This window comes from Phocoena sinus, chromosome 11, assembly GCF_008692025.1.
Source record: "Phocoena sinus isolate mPhoSin1 chromosome 11, mPhoSin1.pri, whole genome shotgun sequence".
In the NCBI taxonomy this organism is placed as follows: Eukaryota; Metazoa; Chordata; class Mammalia; order Artiodactyla; family Phocoenidae; genus Phocoena; species Phocoena sinus.
In genome coordinates, this window is record NC_045773.1 from 38,355,080 (window position 1) to 38,375,451 (window position 20,372).

A 20,372-nucleotide genomic window follows, 5' to 3' on the forward strand; every position below is an offset into this window, starting at 1 on the left:
ACCTCTGTCCTCTTGATTCAGATTTGCCTCCTCTTAAGAATATTAAACAGTATCTTTGAGTGCCTGCTATCTATGAAACTGGCTTTGTCCTGGGGATACAGAGATGACCAAGACCTGACTCTGTTCATGGGGAAGGATGTGAGAAGGATAATATGTCAACAGATGCTTACAGCACACTGAAGAGCTCAGCCATGGATGTAGCAACAGTATACACCTACTATGGAAATACAAACAGGGAACACAAACCTGAAGGGGCATCACCAAAAATGAGGAATTCTAACAGAAGGGTATACCTGAACTGGGTCTTAACAAATGAGGAGCTTGTAAGCTAGAAAAAGCATGGGAGGAAAGGAGGACACAAGCAAGGAGAAGTGAAAGAATACAATTTGTCCAGAGGAAGAGTGGCAGGAATTGATAAAAGGCTGCTTGAGCCAGATTGTGAAAAGCCTTGAACATCATGCTAAATCATGACTCTGTACTTCATACTTCAGGCAAAGAATCTCTAGAACCCAGGCCTCCCTTTAGGCAAGGTGTATGTTCACAAAAAGGCTAGTTTTAGGAGATTTCTGTTTATAAAGGTCATTTTGGTGGTAGGGTAGAAAGACTGAAGAGCAAAGATGGGGAGTAAGCAGTCCAGTTTGGAGGTGAGCTAGGAATTGGGGCAAGGCTTAATTATGGATGTGGCCACTAACGATACAGAGGATAAAGAAGGAAGATTGGGACAGACCAGGTAGACCATGATGCGATGATGTTACTACTCTGAAATAGGAATACAGCAGGTTTAGCAGGACTGGACTAGAAAATAATGTGGAATGTAATATTGAGTAATTGTTTAGTGTGAGGAGGCTGAGGAGTGGGCAAGAGGATATGCCCAGAAGGTAAACAGAAATAATGATTTTTGAGCTCAGAAAACAGAAATGACTTGAGATGGAGCCATAGGACTTGTTAGCCTGTGAGTGGTGGCTAAAGCCTTGGGTACCGTAGGCAGTCCAAGTCAAGAGGATGGAGGAGCAAGAATAAAGGAAAACTGAGGGCAGAGTCCTGGAGAATATCTGGAATAACCCAGAAAAGGAAGAGGAGCAGGAGAGAAGACTTAGAAGGAGGAGAGCCAGTAGAATGTGATGTGATGGGTGCTGAGAAGAGAGAGGCATCTCTTTCTACACCCAGCTACACCCAACTGACTCAGGGCTAAGGTGCTCTTCCTCCTCCTGGCTGACTCCTTCAGTTTTGTCATCTTTCGGTGTATTTCAAATTGCAGAGAATGACCCAATGGGATGCTACATTGATTAAGTGGTCCCAACTTAGCACTTCTTACAAATGCGAATAGAATAGACTAAAATAAAAATGTCAGTGTTTATTGCACAGTAATGAAGTATTTTTCATGAAGATTTCTTTTTCAGTTATTTACACACATACATATATTCTGGGCCATGATTCAAAATAATGTCTTACTGAGGGCTGTGAACAAATAAGTTGGAATGCTAGAGCCCCAGACCCCATCTAGACTTCTTAGGGGTCTTTCTCCATCAATCATCTCCCCTTTCCACACAGGCATACTCTACCCTGGCTACTAGTTCTTTTGCTTACCAATGTAGAGACTTGTTCAAGTTTCACTAGATCAATACCCTGCTTAAAACCATTTCATAACCTCCCACTGCCCTAAGACAAAGTCTTAGCAAGGTGTTAAAGGAGCATGAACTTCAAGAACTGGACTGTGTCTGTTGAGCCAGCCTCATCTCCTTGTCACTCAAGCACTTATCTTCAGTGTTCAGCCCATCAAGCTACTTACAACTTCTCAAATGCATCATGACCTCTCTCTCTTTCATCCATGAAGCATGCAGTTCCCTCCAATTGAAATGCCCTCCCCTTCTCTACCGGATTTCTGTGTCTGCCCTACAAGACAAAGTATCACCTAAGCCTTCCTATTCTCTGTTCAGACGGTCAAGGATAATACGTGTCTTGTCCACATGAATATTCCTTGCCCTTGGTGCAGTATCTGTACACAGTGGGCTATCAGCAAATTCTGTGTAACTCTGGACTCACAACTTGGGAGCTCTCTGACTAGAAACAAGCACAGGAAGCGAGAGATCATATATTTCTATCAGCAGCCAACCATTTATTCAGCACCTAATGTGTAAGAATGGAGGCTCCCTAGAGAAAAAAGTCCAAGAGTGTGACATTCTTATCAGGCTAATACGGAGGTACAGTGTTACTGATGAGGAGAGAAAGGGTTCCCAACTATAGCCACTCCAGCCCTGGTTTTGAGCAGCTAAGCAGCCAGGGATTCTTACATGCAAACATACATATTCCCTGTGTTAAGACAGGTGGTAAAAAGGCTGGGGTGAACTTCATGCTCAAGAGTTCAGACAGAACCTGTTCCTGATAACCTCACTCCCCGAGAGGGAAAAAGGCAGCATGTTAGAGAAAGTGATGGTTTCATCATTAGGCTTGAGACCTAGGCTGAGTGAAGAGTTTCTAGCTTACCTGTCAGTTTCCCTGGAGTATTTAATTCGTTTCCTTTCTGGAGAATCAAAAGATTGGAGCTTTTCCCTGCGATCATTTCCTCTTTCTTTAAACCTTCCCTGTTGGTAAGCAGAAGAACAGATCTGAGACTCCCATCTGAGGGGGTGGGAGACTGCGAACGCTTCACTTTATTCCCGATATTTCTTCTAATGTGAAGGGATTCAACTGGTAACTCCTGTAATCTCTCATTCCTTCAAACATTCTTCTTGAGAAAGTAGTGGCTTCTCTAACTGGTAAATTTGGGAAGAAGAGGCTATCTTTTCCTCTTCTGAGGAGGAGGTGCTCTCCAATACACCTCCACAGGTGGATTCTTGACCGTCACATAAGACCTGTCATGGGCCAGTGAAGCCTGTAGCTGGGTAAGTGAGTCTGCCTAATTGGTCTAGATAGCAAGTCCATTTGGCTCTCACTCTAAGCTACTTCCTCCAACTTGGCCTTTAACAGTAAAAGATGCTATTTCAGCAGCCCTATCCAACACTCCTTCATTGATTTTAAAAGCTGGGCAGGAAGGAGGAATGTTATTTCACCTACCCAAAGACCCTAACATCACCTTTAAAAAAAGCAACTTTATTAAGGTATAATTTATAAACTATAAAATGTACCCACTTTAATGTAGTTTGATGAGTTTTGAGAAATATATACACCATCTTTTGGGGCTTCTTCGTTCTTTATCTTCAGCACAGCCTACAAATGCTACACCAGAAAGCAAAAAGAGTTGGGGGTCAAGGGAGTAACAAGTCACCAAATCTTACCTCCCGTTCTCTCCTCTCCAGATAGGCTAGCTCCTGCTCAGACTGTTTTATCTTCCGATGGATTTCCAGGTTTTGCTGAGAAGAGAGGGAGTTCTATGAGTGTAGGTCTAAAAAGAGTGGTCCTAGAAATGCTCTAGGCCTTTCCTGATAGCTGCTCTAGGACTGTAGCTCCTTTCACTGACCAACTCTCCCAAGTGATCATGGCACCACGCAAGCAACAATCCCTAACTGGTCTTGCGTTAGGCTCACCAATGGGAACCCAGGTTCTAACACTGGCTTGTCACATAGATTAGTTACATGTTGTGGCACAAGACAGAATTTTATCCTACTTCTCTCCAAAGTGTAGAAGACACAAATCTGGTTTATATCTCTTTACCTAAGGTAAAAATGGGAGAGGGGAATCTGACTGCACCAGTGAAGAAAACCAAATGCCCACACCACCTACTACCACCTGCCATCCTCAGACGCTATTCTCTGTGGGCACTATTCAAGCCCACAGAGAAACAGGAAAAGGAACTCCAAGGTCACAAATGAACAGATTTCTCTGAGAGTCCTGTACTCCTTGAGGGTCCTACACTCCTGAAGTGTGGCTCCTTCTGGCATATATAAGAAACTTAAGGTGTCCAGAGTAGCTCTTGTACAGAAAGGGGATTCTTTGCATTGGATTACTGCAAGGAAAGGAAAAGTGCTATAGTCCACGTTCCACTGTCCCAGGGCTAGTTCAGTTTGTGCATTCATCAGACCTCTGGCTCCTCTTTCCTGACAACAACTTTTTAATCTCTTTAGCAATTTATTAGCACTTTCATAAGAGAGCTGAATTTTAAATGTTTTGTCTGATGACTCAGAATTCCAGAAGGTCAAAGGAACTTGGAGGTAGTCTGTTGCAGGGGTTGTCAGAAGGAGCCTCTCAGAATCCTAGAAACTTTGCAGAGCCTCAACAGAGGCAGCTGGAAGAAGAGGTGTGCCTACCATCAAAGCAGAGCTTTTCAGCTTTTAGCTACATAAGACTTGGGGTTTTATATTGAGAGAAAGTCTAAATCTAATCCCCTCACGTGCTCTAGCAACATCTGCTAGAAAAGGAGTGTGAAAGAAATTACTTTATACTGAGAACACAAGTCCATCTAGGGGCTTTACTTGTCCAGAATTTGGCTCCTTGGCCAGTACATATAAATGAGAAGACTGCAATGGAGGACCAATGTATGTCAGTTTAACACCCCAAGAATAGTTGTGGTGCCATGGCTTATAGCAATAACTCACTACATGAAGAGATGGCAGAATGTGACTCACCCTTGGGGAAAACCACACACTGTCAGAGCTAGATGGAACCAGGTGAAGCCACCAAGTATCAAAGAAGAAAAGGGCCTTATCTGAAGTCCAACTGTTAGGTTAATGGTAGAGCTAAGATGAGAAACCCAGCAGGTGAGTTTCCTTTTCCACGACCCCTTCTCCTCCTGTCTTCAGCACAGCTTCCATGTTTGGTGCCCCAGCCACAGCCATGATGCTTGCCTTGGGTCTACACCCTGAAGTTTTTTTAAGGTGGGCACCATCTTAATGCAGAGCAACTCATGAACAAAAGGTGGAGGAACAACTCATTTTTGTCTTTTTTTTTTTTTTGGCCGCGCTTTATGGCATGTGGGATCTTAGTTGCCCAACCAGAGATCGAACCTGCGGCCCCTGCAGTGGAAGGCGAAGTCTTAACCACTGGACCACAGGGAAGTCCCAGCAACTCATTTTTGAATTAAACTGATTTAATTAGAGGAGTTGGGGAAGATACAGGCTGAGGAGGACAGCATAAGCTTCTTTAGTCACTGTAATGCTCAACAGTGATAAAGAGTCAAAAGTTCGAAAGGTCAGGGCCCTTCCCTTAATACCTTGTGCAGGTCTGAAAGCTGCTGGTGTTTGCTCAGAACTTCTTTATTGGGAAACTGCCTTCTGCAGAGCAGACAAGCCAGTTTATTCCAGTCAGTGAGTTTGTCTTCTTCATTCTCCTTTTTGGTCAGCTCCTCCCGCTGCTGGGGCTGTGCTGTGCGGGGCTGTGGAGGAGGGGTCTGCTCCTCCTCCTCTTCCTCCTCATAGTCACTGTCTCCTCCATATTCACCCAGGAGGCCGATCAGTGGGTTTACCACTTTAGGCTGGTAGGAGAAGGCCAGGGATTAACGCAAACTCAACCTATATTTGGGGCCTGTTTTCTGGATATTCTGATATGGGCATCTCATTTCTTTTAGCCTGAATAATGAACTGGGTTCAAAATAGGCCCACTGACCATGTTGCTCATTTCCCAGATGGAAGCAACATGGCTCGAGCTTGACTTGTCTCCTTGTCCACTGAGATAAGCCAGAAAGTTTCCCTTAGGAGTGACTCTAGCAACAGAACAGTGATGAGAAGGAAGAGAAAGGGAAACTGACAGAGACCACAGGGAGAGTTTAAAAGTTATATGTTACTTTTGAAGAGGCAGAGATAGCAACCACCTCCAAGTCACTGTAACCCATGGAGAAAAGGAAAGATAACTTTCATCAAGGCTACAGTAACTCCTAGAGCAAAAGAGATTTAGGAGATGGACTAAAAGCAACTGAAGGATAAACACTCAGGTAGACAGATTCAGCTCCTGAGTAAGGTAAAGACAAAGGCATGGTTAGGACAGATGTTATAGTGAACTGAATCAATAATGTAGAGCAGGCAAAAAGTATTTATCAGTAGCTTATAGGAAATGCTAAATAATGATGCATGATCACTGGCATATGATCAATCAAAATAAAAACAAACAGAGGGTCTCTATTGTTATATATTTATATTTAATCAAAATAACTTGTGATTAGATTGACACTATCACTTAAAGGCATCTAAAAAATGGGTACGAGTGTTAGCATTGTTCACTCTGGCAGGCAAACTATAAAAATGACCATGCATGCACTCGACATCTAAGAGATTCTCATGCAGCACCAAAAGGTAGGAAACATCAGGGCCAGGAAAATGGGTTTCCTTGGTCATTTAGAAGAGAAGAATTAATAAGACCGAGATTCTAACTTAAAAAGGGCCAGTCTGGTGGGAATGTCACAAGGCAGAGGGAAAGAGGACAGATAACTGCCTCTGATTCTCCATCAATACCCCTATTAGCAGACAGGAAAATTTACCTCATGCTTATACTCAAGAAGAGTCTTGTCTGTGAGACACAGAGAGCTAAAGGACCAACACCAAAGTGAGGCATCAACCTTTGAACTTCCTTTCCCATTCGGAACCAGCCCCAGCCCTAGCCCAGTGCATCAGCTTAGCCTTACTGGTGGAGGACTCTCTTCCTTCTTCACAGTGGGAGGCAGAGGCTTCTTAAAGACATCTTCTGGGGGAGCTGTCCCCTCACTGGCATTTTCCTGAAACTGATCAAAATCCCAGATAATTTTTATATGATACTTATAAAAGCTGGGTTTAGAGTTAACCCTGTTGAAATGAGTCTGATTTTCCAAACCTCTTAATTTGTGAAATATCTGTAATGTTACTATAATGATTCCAAAATTAAAAAAAAAACTTAAAAAACATCACATTTAGTATATATTGAGTGATTACTATATGTCAGGCACCAGATGATGCATTTATATACATTTTCTCCTTCAGCCTTTACTATAATCCTTCTAAATAGGCATTAATATGCTCATTTTACAAATGATTGAGAATATGGTTAGAAAGAATAAGGGGCAAAAGCAGAATCCAAGTATTAAGCCAGGGGCTTCCCTGGTGGTGCAGTGGTCGAGAATCCGCCTGCCAATGCAGGGGACATGGGTTTGATCCCTGGTCTGGGAAGATCCCACATGCCGCAGAGCAACTAAGTCCGTGCACCACAACTACTGAGCCCATGCTCTAGAGCCCATGAGCCATAACTATTGAGCCCATGTGCCACAACTACTGAAGCCTGCGTGCCCATGCTCCACAATGAGAGAAGCCACCGCAATAAGAAGCCTGCGCACTGCAATGAAGAGTAGCCCCCACTCGCCGCAACTAGAGAAAGCCCGCACGCAGCAATGAAGACCCAACACAGATGAAAATAAATAAATTTATAAAGAAAACAAAAAACCCCCCACATATTAAGCCAGTATAACTTTAAAGTCTAAGTTTTCAGTGGTGATCATTTTGTAATGTATAGAAATTTTGAATCACTATGTCGTGAACCAAAACTAACACAGTGTTGTAGGGAAACAAAAGAAAAACATAACAAAACACCCAAACAAACAAACAAACTCAAAGAAAAAGAGATCAGATTTGTAGTTACCAGAGGCAGGGTGGGAGTAGGGGTGGGGAAATTGGATGAAGGTGGTCAAAAGGTAAGAACTTCCAATTATAATATACATAAATACTAGACATGAACAGTGCTGTATGTTATATATGAAAGCTGTTAAGAGGATAAATCTGTAGAGTTCTCATCACAAGGAAAAAAACATTTTTTTCCTTTTATTTTGTTTCTTTATGAGACAATGGATGTTCACTAAACTTACTGTGGTAATCATTTCATCATGCATATAAGTCAAATCATTATGCTGTATACCTTAAACTTATACAGTGCTGTATGTTAATTATATCTCAATAAAATTAGAAGAAAAAAGTTCTCAGACAGATTCTTTCTCTATATATATGTATCTGCATAAACACTAGTAGTATTAGAAGGGGGGGAAAAAAAAGACAAGTTATGAATTAAGCCACAGGCTAATTCATCCATTTGCATTAATGCATAACTAGTGTCAGGGTGAATCAATATAATTCTTTGGAAAATAATTTGATTTTATGTCAGGAAATGTAAAAATGTTCATCATCTTTGTTCTTGAAAATTTATCCTAAGGAAGTAATTTAAAAAAGAAAAAAAAAATGCTAAATGCTGTATATTATAACAGAATAAGATTAGAAAGAGGAGACAAACAATGTAGGAATGATGAAGAAAACAAGGTCACAGTTTTACTACGAATTTTTACCATACAGGCATGGAAGTAATAAAGAGTATTATACAAACATGAAAAAATACTTATGATCAAATATAAAGTGAATAAAGAATAGAAAATGGTATCCCCCTGCTACAATTACACCTATAGAAATGTGTATACGGAGTCAAGCACTGAAAAGGGATGTAGGAAAGTGAAACTGTGTGGAGCTGAGGTATTGGGGTTTGAGCTGAGCCACTTTGTTCCACCATCCACAGTTTCTGTATTTAGAGAAGAGAGTGACGACAGGCTGTAAGAGGCTAGTGGACTGCCTGCTTTTTTAGTAACTCTACACTTCAAACCCAGACCTCGTCTGTCTATGACTCTTTTCTTTTAATCTGTAATTATGTGGTGAAAAGGGAGCAGATTCACAAGTCCTCTTACCCTTGTCACTCCTCGGTCTTTTTTCTCCTTGCTATCTCTTTTAGACGTTTCCTTCCTGCTGCTTGACTTTCCTTGACTGGTGGGTTTCTTTTCCTTGATGTCTTCTTCCTCAGGTGACCCAGGGTCCTGGGGCACATAGACTTCTTGCTGCAATACAGTTGGAAACAGTTAAGTCTACAGAACGTTTCACTTTCCCAGTAATTCCAGATCTAAGGAGCACAGTTCCCTTCTGAGGGAAAGAACAGCTCTCTCCCTCAAGCCTAAGAAGAGACCATAACAAACAATCGAAAACTCCACTTCAGGGGCCAGGATGTAGCCAGACCACTCACTGTCCATTTTTCCAAGAACAGCACTGTTCTTGCCTGTAATGCCACACCGCATTGATTTTCTATATGTACAAGAGTTAACATGAAGATTATCATCTTTAAAATCCACCTAAATAAATATAACTCAATATAAAACCTGGACTTTTTAAAACAAGAAGTAGACATGAGGTACACATAGTACAACAGTGGAGCAGCTGCCTTGAATGGAGAAATATTCAGCTTATACAGATTTAAATTTTTATACTTTTCATGTAATGAGCAACCAGAGAATACAGGGAATAAAACCTTCAAAGTAACAAATCACAGGTACTTTTCTCAAAAGAATCACTGACAAAATAACAAAGCCAAAAACTCACCTGGGTATTGGGGTCATAATAAGTTCCTGCCAAGGGGTCATAATAGTAGCCAGTAGCAGAATCATATATGTAGCAGTCAGATGAAGCTAGAGGGAATAAAACCAGAGCCAGTGTTAGTCCCTGTCCAATGAAGCCCTTGCTGGGGACTCATCAAGAACAATCTAAGAATGAGGCTGGCCAACCCAAAATAGTACAGAACCTGTAGATGATGCTCTCTGAGACATAACCCCTAGTCAACTGCATCTCTTGCCAACTTTGTGACCATAAAGATTTCAATGAATGAGTAGTCAAGCCAAAAAGAACAATAGAAATAAGACAAAGGTCACTCACACTGTTGTCCTTGTCGATTTGTATCTGAAGACCAGTCTGAATTTCTGCCACCTCCCCGCCTATCTCGGAAATATTTTTTACCCTATCACAGAAAGACAAGTTAAAATTATGGAACTTCTGATAGCCATTTACCTTAACAATTACCCACTAAAGAAAATTTAAGATCACTCTTTCAGTCACTTGAGGATTTTAATAGAGCACCCCCCAACTGCTGAAGCCTACCTGATAGTAGTGCATGTGGTCAGAATGGTCCCCAGAATCATTTCTGCAACAAACAATACAACATGTCTTGAGCCTGCTACCAAAAGCCACTTGAGGAGTGCCCAACCCTACAGATTTGCTGAGAAACTCTTTTCCCTCTTTTGTATGGAAAGGAACCAACCCAGACAGTAAGCAAGTCTGGTGATGCAGAGACTCCCGAGGCGAGGGGCAGTGGGACTCCTACAAAGCTATCGGCTGAAGCAAAACAGCAACTGAGTTGAGGATGCCAGAGCAAGATCTGCCCCATCCCTGTAAGCTTGCCTCTCTGATGCAGCCATTTCCCAGTTACCACTCCTGGGTCAAGAAGAATGAAGGAGTAAAGAAGAATAAGATTTCCCAGCACTATGGGGGTATGAACAAAGTCAAGACAGCATTTTCTTAGGATTCCAAGGGGCAAGGATATATTGTGATTTTTTCCCTGCACATCCAAGACTGTACCATCACCTGGGACCCAAAGATACCAGAGAATCAAGAGGGAAAAAACAGAAGTACCGGGGCTTCCCTGGTGGCGCAGTGGTTGAGAGTCTGCCTGCCGATGCAGGGGACACGGGTTCGTGCCCCGGTCTGGGAGGATCCCACATGCCGCGGAGCGGCTGGGCCCGTGAGCCATGGCCGCTGGGCCTGCGCGTCCGGAGCCTGTCCTCCGCAACGGGAGGGGCCACAGCAGTGAGAGGCCCGCGTAACGCATAAAAAAAAAAAAAAAAAAAAAAAAAAAACAGAAGTACCTAGTACTGCTATTTAAAGGGAAAAACAAAAACCTAGAGTCAGAACAAGGCAAGCTTCAGAAAAAGAAAACATACACACGTACCTGAAGCAACTCATACTGGGAAAGCACCACGTTTTACTATCTGTCTCTCCAGCCAGGAATAAGAGTTTCCTCCCAAAAACCTGAGTGGGGGTAGCACCCCTCTGCTTTACCTTCGTTTTCCAGTGGCCAGGTTTACAGCTACCATCTTCCCATCAATGCTAAATGGTGGATCAAGGTTCTGCAAGATCTTCACTACGCGAAGAGCTTCCTGGGGAAGCAAAGACTCATTTGAACCCAAAGAGAGAAAAGGACATGTCCCTTGAAAGAAAACTGAACATGGATTTTCCTTCTCAAAAGAAAAATTTCTAGGGCTTCCCTGGTGGCACAGTGGTTGAGAGTCCGCCTGCCGATGCAGGGGACACGGGTTTGTGCCCCGGTCCGGGAAGATCCCTCATGCCGCGGAGCAGCTGGGCCCGTGAGCCATGGCCACTGAGCCTGTGCTCCGCAACGGGAGAGGCCACAACAATGAGAGGCCCGCGTACCACAAAAAAAAAAAGAAAAATTTCTAAACATTATGTTCTGGTCATAACTGTAATACTAAGAGCACACTGGCAAAAACAGGCAACTCTTAATGAAGGGTTGATCAGAATAATGGTCAGAGTAGACATCAGTTCTTGGTATAAATTTCAGAAATTCAAATCCTCTTCTAGTCTGCAACTGTCACTGCATCAGATTCAGTTTACAAAGTCTCTTGTGATTTCTGAGCATGAAATCTAAGAAATATCAATGATTTTCATTGCTATCCTCACATTACTTCCACAGAAAAGGGCCCCACAACTAAAACTTCAAGCCACAAGAAATCTATTAAAGCAACACTTTGAGGAAAAAGAGGAAATGCTCTGTTTCCATCAAACATAAAACTGTGTGTGGCCAGGCAAAATGATTTTAAGAAATCAGAAAATTCACTAAAATCTTGAAAAGGTTTAGTCCTCAGATTTTCCACAAGTGACTAAGCTGTCACTTTATTTTAACTGGAAACTGTAAATGCCACAAGACAAAAATGGATCTGGAAAACCACTCAGAGTTCCAACTTTCAAGGGCAGTCATTTCACCTGAATGGACCCCAAGAAAAGAGTAAGAGGGGTTATGGTACCAAGTAGCAAATGAGAATTCCAAGATTAAAGTCCTTCAAACCTTCTGGAGGTTTCTATAGCCAGCCATCCGTAGGCTGTTCTGAGGTAGTAGGAGGTGAGGGATCCAGGGGGTGGGGGTGGTGGTGACGGATAACTATGACTCACCGCATGGGAGTCAAGGTCAATAAAGCCATAGGTGTGGCCCATGGGGCCTGTTCTGTTCTTGATGATACGGACGTTAGCAGTAGTAAGGCGGACGTAGGGCTCCAGCACTTCCACTATCACCTCAGGTGGAGTGGAACGATAGATGCGTTTTAGCATGATTGCTGAACAAACCAAGCACAAATGGGAGAGGAGAAAGGAAAGAGAGAGAAAGGTTTACATTTTTGAAGTCCTCAGAGCCTGAGTGTGTGTGTGTGTGTGTGTATATATTTTTTTTTACTGCAGATGACTGCAGATATTACCCTGCTCTACCAAGGCTGGTTCTATAACAAAATGCTAGTCAAATACTTCATATTTTTCTTCCCCAATACTTAGATATCTAAAGTTATGCTTTGCTGCATCTGAATAGCAACTTGCTATTTGGAGGATATAGATTATTACTTCAGTGAGGCCGGGAAAAGCAAGAGCCTCTTCAATCAGGCCGAGCAGTTTCACTAGGGTGTAGGAAGCTGCTGGTCCAGAGCCACAACACAAGCAATCTATGTTCCAACCACAGTGGTCACGGTCTGGTACATGCCCCAACAAACCACTTACTTTTGCTTTCCCCATCCTGGCGTGTCTCCCCAGACCATGGCTCCTTCTCTCGGTCTCTTCGGAAGGTGAGCCCTTCCCTCCGCGAAGGAGGGAGATACCTTTCTGCTTCTCTCTTTTGATGTCCCAAGCGTGGTTCTTGTCCTTCTTCCCGCTTCTTGGGTTCAGATTCCTTATCAGCTGACCTTGGTTGGCTGGGTTGTTTTTCTGATGGTACTGGTATGGATGTTTTCTGAGGCTGAGGGTAGGTTATTAATTCTTGCTTGGCCTCTGTCGCTAGAGGAACAGAACAGAAAGAGAATCTCCAACAGGTTTTATCCCCCCAAACACTGTGATTCCTCCTTACCTGCCACCAAATACTCATACTGGAATGCTTTTATTTTGTTTTGTTTGGCTGCACCACGTGGCATGAAAGATCTTAGTTCCCTGACGAGGGACTGAACCTGGGCCACAGCAGTGAAAGCACCAAGTCCTAACCACTGGACCACCAGGGAATTCCCTGGAATAGTTTTTTTTTTTTTTTTTTTTTTGCGGTACGCGGGCCTCTCACTGTTGTGGAGCACAGGCTCCGGGCGCGCAGGCTCAGCCGCTCCGCGGCATGTGGGATCCTCCCAGACCGGGGCACGAACCCGTGTCCCCTGCATCAGCAGGCAGACTGTCAACCACTGCGCCACCAGGGAAGCCCCTTGGAATAGTTTTAAAAGTCAAAGAAATACCTACAAAAAAGTCCTCTGACAGACTTTAAGCATGGCTAATAAGACAGCATATAAAATAGTTAACAGAAGAAACTACCCAGTATTTAAAAAATTTAATCTTACGAGTTTTCTATCACTTCCCCAACATTTAAATCTTTCATGAGACCCTGATCTTTATTATTATAACCAATGATAGAACAGATCTGGGGACAAAATTACCAAAGATATGGCCCTTGCTAGAAGTTTGCTAGAAACACTTATCTCAAACGTGTATGGCTAGGGGCCTTGCTTCTTCCAGTGTTACGGTACTAAGATAGCTGCTCAAATTCTGTAAGACCAGACACCCTATTCTCCGGCGAAGCTAAGAAGAGACCTACCTGCACACAGCTCATTTATATGCAAATAATTACAATGGGCAAATGTCCTTCAAAATATAAATGACTCATTTCAAATCTCTTTCTAAAGCAGGATAATTTGTCCAGTTAATTGGAGGTATTTCTGCAATTAATTCATTCTTAGAGGAAGTCATGAGGCTCAAAAAGACATTCTATGGGAGCAGTGTAGATATTACTTAGCAGCAGTGACAGGCAACCAATGAATACTTGCTATGTATGTTTCCATGTTAAAGTTGTTTCAGCCATCTTAGTGGTATGGTGCTCAAGGGTTTTTATAAACCATCTGTTCATTTGTTAGAGTAGACTGAGAAAGAAGTCTTTCTTGAGGGAAAAAGTACAATTTTGCCTAATTGAAGTAATACAACAAGCTAAAAATCTCCAACCTGTCCATGGGCAAGTTATTTACTCACCTTCCCATATGCTAGTTTGGTCTCTAGAGCATGTAGAGCCTTCCCCAAAGATTTTCAGAACACCTGCTTCACAGCCCTCACTAGAGAGTAGAATCTCCACTACAGGCCAAAAGCCCAGCTAAGGAATTCTTTGTAGGCATGCTAAGTTCTAACCTTGGAACAAACAGATCTTTCAGAAGACTAACAGGATCCCAGCACTGAACTGTATTTTATGGTCATGCACTAGCTTTCCTTACAGAATAATATCAGAAAGAGGCACATAACAGTCATTGTTATAGGACTATTGTTACAGATGCCTTTGACAGACTCTTCAAGGTTGTTTACCTACAGGTTCTCAGGAGAAATTAAGTTTAAAACCAAGTTACTGAGAAGCTGTTAGGTTTATTACTCTATAAAAATAACACAAACCCTCAATCCTGATTATTGTCTCTTGTTTATATTTTTACTGTTACTTTAACAAATGTTTTTGTGTTGAAGATCCTCAAATGTTTAGAACGTAAATGAGAAAATAATAACAATAGCAAATTATTCCCAATAACTTCAAAGAAGCTGGGGTAGGGTGGGTGGGGTGTCCACATGGACTAATGCTATGTAGACTCTTTCTCAATCTCATGTCCTTAAAATGTATTCTGAGTAACAATACTACTGACATCTGGTCAGCTGTGTTATGGATAAGGAGCCCATAACCCATCTCATTCCCCTGGCAGAACTCTGAGATCCAAAACGATTTACTAACAGGTCACACGAAGTTAGCTATCACACTGCACTTTTAAGAGCTTTACAGATCATCTTGTATTTAGGGATGATCACTCTTTGAAGCCAAGGAAAGCATGAAATTTGTTTTGCTCAGTGCACAAAATAAAAACTACCACCTCCATCTCTACCACCACTCACCTTCCCTTGGGCACTTGCAGAATGAACATGAAGATCGGTGTCCACCAGTGCTGGCCTTACACTACAAGGGAAAGGAAAAGAATTCAAATTGACCAAAAAAAAATTTTTTTTTAAATCTTACTTATATCCAACACAGCAACAACTGCCAAAAAATGAAAGAAATAAGCCATATCCCAGATCACCGTAAAACCTAATCAGTCTGATGTCTTCCACTCATCAGAGCTGACGTGGACTCTGATGAGCTGCTGTTTGAGAGCTGCCTCTAACAGGGTATATGGACCTTGGAGCAGCCCCAAATGCTTTTGCTCTGGACAAGGATTTCTACAGGAAGTAAACTTGACTAAGAAAACTGGACTATTAAGTGGTTTATAGGATATACTGCCCTAAAGCTATTACCACTCAGTCTGCATCCAAAATTTGATCCTGAACTGGTTATGACAACCCTATTCAGGCTTGGCTGGAACTGAGAAGAATCCAGTGATCAATTCCTTTCTCAAACACTGATTTTAAAAAGGGCACAGAAGGAGGAGGAAGATCCATAAGTAGTGTCTCTGGCAGCTATTCTGAGGATGTTAAAAGGAAAAGTTAATTCACTACCCTAGAACAAGGGAAGAGACACTTTGCATTGTGAATGTAGTTCTTCTTATCTGAACCTATGAACAAAAAGGCAAGTCTATCATTGCCCAACCCCAAACACAGCCCCAAACCTGAACTTTTGCCACTGAGCTCAGAGTGTTAGAAGGGCAGAGTTGACTGGTAAGAAACCAAAAGAGCAGGAACCATGAAAAGGATTCTATGAGTAGGGCCTTGTAGGTTGAGTAAAAGAATACCAAATGGAGGAGGAGAGAGTTAATAATAAAAGCAGCAGCAGCTAATGATTAAACAGCACACAGCATGTACTGGGCTTACTTTACTTTATATGTGGTCACTTGCTGATCCGAACAATTATTATCTCCCCAATTTGTAGATAATGAAACTGAGGCCTGGAGAGGTTAAATCACTTGAGCAAGGTGATTAAAGTCAATTACTTTATTGTTCCCTTCTCTGTAAGCAGATCATACACACAGCCCTGCCCACTGTCAAGTGACTGTGGTGCCTCCCTGCAGGGTGAGTGACTTCACTGTCAGCCTTGCCACATGTCTTGCTTTGGTCAATGGAGCATGAGTGAACGTGATCTACACAGGTCTGGCAGAAGCTTTAAGAGCCAATGCTTGTGTAGATGAGCGTCCTGTTCTTTCCCTTGGCCAGAAGTCCCGATGCGGGACTAACTCCTTCCACCTGGGTCCCAGACTGAGCAGCCAAGACGAACTGCAGCAACTGCCCACAGCCCCTGGACATATAATGTGAGCAAAGAATATGTTTGTCAATGTAAATCACTAGGATTTGAGGGCTATTTGTTATTACAGTTGGCCCTCCATATCCACAGGTTCCACATCTGCAGATTAACCAACTACAGATCAAATATATTTGGGGGAAAAAAATTCCAGAAAGTCCCAAAAAGCAAAACTTGAATTTGCCACATGCCGGCAGCTATTCACATAGCATTTACATTGTATTATCTACTATAAGTAATCTAGAGATGATTTAAAGTACACGAGAGGATGTGCCTAGGTTATGTGCAAATACTACATCATTTTATATAAGAGACTTGAGCATCTGTGGATTTTGATATCAGCAGGGGGTCTTGGACTCAATCCCCCACAGATACCATTGGATGACTGTACAGCAGAGCTGTAAGTGGGGGAATCAGGATCCTAACCTGAGTAGGTATAATTTTTTTTTTTTTTAGGTATAATTTAAATACCATAAAATCCATCAGTTTTAAGTGTCCAATTCAATGATTTCTAGCATATCTATAATACAATCATCACCATAATCTAACTTTAGAACATTTTCTTCATCCCCAAAAGAAACCTGGTGGAGTCATCTCCCATTCTCACCCCCAGTCCTAGAGAATTAATCTTTTGCATCTGGCATAGTCTTTTCCCAGTTCATTCATGTCGTAGCACCTATCAGTACTTCATTCTTTTTTACTGCTAAATAGCATTCCACTGTATGGCTATACCACATTTTGTTTATCCATTCATCAGTTGATGGGCATTTGGGTTGTTTCTACTTTTTGGTTATTATGAGTAATACTGCTATGAATTTTTTTAAAAGTCAGTGCATTTCACATCAGGCCAAAGATCACATATGCAGGGTTGGCACCTCAACTCTTCCAGAAAAGCACAAAAATTACAAAGTACCTCTGAACCAGCTGAACAAGTGGCCTGCCATTTTAGGGAACAATTTAACCAAGCTATTCTGTTCTTTCAAGCAACAGCCTTGGCAACAGCTATATAATTCTGATGTCAGATGTTAACATTTTTGTCTGCTAGTTAACAGAAAATAGAGTTCAAAACTTTCCCTTTAATGCTAGCTCCCTCCATCTCTGATTATAAAATAAACAATACGTGTGCATTATAGCTAATAATGGAAAGTTTAAGAGACAGGGGAAAATCACTCATAATTCTAAGACGTAGAGGCAATCACTATTAAAATGCAAAATGTTCTCAAAATTCTAATGGCCTTTTTTGCAGAAATGGAAAAGCAGATCCTCAAATGTATATGAAATTGCAAGGGACCCTGAGTAGCCAAAACAATTTTGAAAAAGAAGAACAAAATCGAAGGACTCACATTTCCCGACTGTAAAACTTACTAAAGAGTTACAGTAATCAAAACAGTGTGGTGGGCTTCCCTGGTGGCGCAGTGGTTAAGAATATGTCGGCCAATGCGGGGGACGTGGGTTCGAGCCCTGGTCTGGGAAGGTCCCACATGCCGTGGAGCAGCTGGGCCCGTGCGCCACAACTACTGAGCTCTCACGAGCCACAACTACTGAGCCCTCATGAGCCACAACTACTGAGCCCACATGCTGCAACTGCTGAGGCCCGTGTGCCTAGAGCCTGTGTGCCACAACAGGCAAAGCCACCGCACCACAGCAAAGAGTGCCCCTGCTCGCTGCAACTGGAGAGGGCCCATGCGCAGCAACGACGACCCAACGCAGCCAAAAAAACAAAAACAAAAAACAGTGTGGTACTGGCATAAGGATAAAAATATAGATCAACAGAATAAAACTGAGAGTCTACAGAAATAAACCTATACATCTATGGTCAAATGATTTCCAACAAGAGTACCAAAACCATTCAACGGGGAAATAATAGTTAATTCAACAAATGGTGCTGGGAAAACTGAATATCCACATTCCAAAGAATGAAACTGGACCCTTACCTCATACCTGGAACAAAAATTAACTCAAAATAGACCAAAGATCTAAATATAAAAGCCCAAACTATAAATTTCTTAGAAGAAAACATATGGATAAGTCTTTAAGACCTTGGCTTTGGCAATGGTTTCATGACACCAAAGGACAAGCAATAAAAGAAAAAAAAATAGGGGCTTCCCTGGTGGCGCAGTGGTGAAGAATCCGCCTGCCAATGCAGAAGACACAGGTTTGAGCCCTGGTCCAGGAAGATCCCACATGCCGTGGAGCACCTAAGCCCGTGCACCACAACTACTGAGCCTGCGCTCTAGAGCCTGTGAGACACAACTACTGAAGCCCGCGCTCTGTAACAAGAGAAGCCACCGCAATGAGAAGTCCGCGCATCCCAATGAAGAGCAGCCCCCGTTCACTGCAACTAGAGAAAGCCCGTGCACAGCAACAAAGACCCAACACAGCCCAAAATAAATATATATATAAATTTTTTTTAAAAAAGAAAAAAAATAGATGATTTGGACTTTATCAAAATTAAAACCTTGTGTATCAAAGGACACTATCAAGCAAGTGAAAGACAACACACAGAATGGGAGAAAATATTTGCAAATCACATATCTGATAAGGGATAAACATCCAGAAAATATAAAGAACTCTCACAACTTTTTCTTTTCTTTTTTTTGGCCACACTGCACAGCTTGTGGGATCTTAGTTCCCCGACCAAAGATTGCCACTGCAGTCAAAGCACCAAGTCCTAACCACTGGACCACCAGGGAATTCCCAAGAACTCTTACAACTTAACAAGAAGACAGAGGGGAGGAATATATTGGAAGATTGGGATTGACATACACACACTACTATATATAAAATAGATTAACTAATAAGGACCTACACTGTATAGCACAAGGAACTCTCTTCAATACTCTGTAACGGCCTATATGGGAAAAGAATCTAAAAAAGAGTGGATATAAATATATGCATAACTGATTCACTTTCCTGTACACCTGAAACTAACACAACATTGTAAATCAACTATACTCCAAAAAAAAAAAAAAGACAACCTAATCAAAAATGGACTTGAATAAACGTTTTTCCAAAGAAGATATACTAGTGGCTACAAACACAAGAAAAGATGCTCAACATCATTAGTCATTAGGGGAATGCAAATCATCATCATAATCATGATGATGAGATACTATTTCACACCCGCTGGTGGATGTGAAATAGTTTGATGGCTACTATCAAAAAAAAAAGGAATATAACAAATGTTGGCAAGGATGTGGAGAAATTGGAACCCTCAGACACTGCTGGAGGGAATGTAAAATGGTACAGCTGCTGTCTGTGGAAAACAGTTTATTGGTTCCTCAAAGAGTTAAAAAATGAAAAGTACCATATGACCCAACAATTCTACTCCTGGGCACTTCCAAAAGAACTGAAAACAGGTTTTCAAACAAAAATTTACACATGAATATTCATAGCAGTCTTATTCTCAATAGCCAAGAAGTAGAAACAAATCAAATGTCCATCAACTGATGAACAGATAAACAAGATGTGGTATATCCATATAATATTATTCAGCCATAAAAATAAATGAAGTACTGATACACACTATAACATGGATGAACCTTGAAAACATGCTAAGTGAAAGAAGGCAGACACAAAAGGTCACATAATATATGGTTCTACTTACATGAAATGTTCAGAATAGGTACATTCATAGAGATAAAAAACAGAATAGTAATAGTGGTTTCCAGAAACTGAGGGAAAGGGGAATGGGGAGAGACTGTTTAATAGATATGGGGTTTCCTTTTAGGATGATGAAAAAGTTCTAGAATTAGACAGTGTTGATGATTGCACTTCATTGTGAATGTACTTAAGGCTACTGAATTATATGCTTTAAAATGGTTAAAATGGTAAATTTAATGTTATGTGTATTTCATCACCTTTTAAAAAATAGTTAAATGTTTTCCTAAATTGACAGCTTAAGGTACTACATCCATGAACTATGAATACTTTGGTCAATGACAATCACAGCTATCCAAATTGTATTCCAAAATGTAAAGCTAAAACTTTTACTTAATTTTATCAAGTTCTACAACACTTTTAATGAATCTTGGTTCAGAAACTTTATATGGATTTTTCAAACTTATTTTTGAAACTAAACAGTAGCAATGAAAAATGACAAAATATATTTTCATGCTCAT

At 41.6% G+C, this 20,372-nt stretch overlaps 1 protein-coding gene across 6 annotated transcripts in view; it reads right to left on the reverse strand.

Moving 5' to 3' along the window:
- Nucleotides 1–20,372, reverse strand: part of RBM6 (RNA binding motif protein 6) — a 108,450-nt gene that overhangs the window by 2,117 nt on the left and 85,961 nt on the right. For 5 of the 6 annotated variants that reach the window (XM_032648148.1, XM_032648153.1, XM_032648152.1 and 2 more), the window contains 12 exons: nucleotides 14,919–14,979; nucleotides 12,528–12,800; nucleotides 11,937–12,097; nucleotides 10,809–10,906; nucleotides 9,852–9,894; nucleotides 9,630–9,711; nucleotides 9,300–9,385; nucleotides 8,618–8,764; nucleotides 6,551–6,646; nucleotides 5,147–5,407; nucleotides 3,276–3,350; nucleotides 2,485–2,582 (listed from right to left, as the gene is read on the reverse strand). In XM_032648148.1, the coding sequence (XP_032504039.1) occupies nucleotides 2,485–2,582; nucleotides 3,276–3,350; nucleotides 5,147–5,407; nucleotides 6,551–6,646; nucleotides 8,618–8,764; nucleotides 9,300–9,385; nucleotides 9,630–9,711; nucleotides 9,852–9,894; nucleotides 10,809–10,906; nucleotides 11,937–12,097; nucleotides 12,528–12,800; nucleotides 14,919–14,979 (1,481 nt within the window). The remainder of the gene's footprint in view (nucleotides 1–2,484; nucleotides 2,583–3,275; nucleotides 3,351–5,146; nucleotides 5,408–6,550; nucleotides 6,647–8,617; nucleotides 8,765–9,299; nucleotides 9,386–9,629; nucleotides 9,712–9,851; nucleotides 9,895–10,808; nucleotides 10,907–11,936; nucleotides 12,098–12,527; nucleotides 12,801–14,918; nucleotides 14,980–20,372) is intronic. The other variant, XM_032648151.1, reaches the window with a different exon arrangement.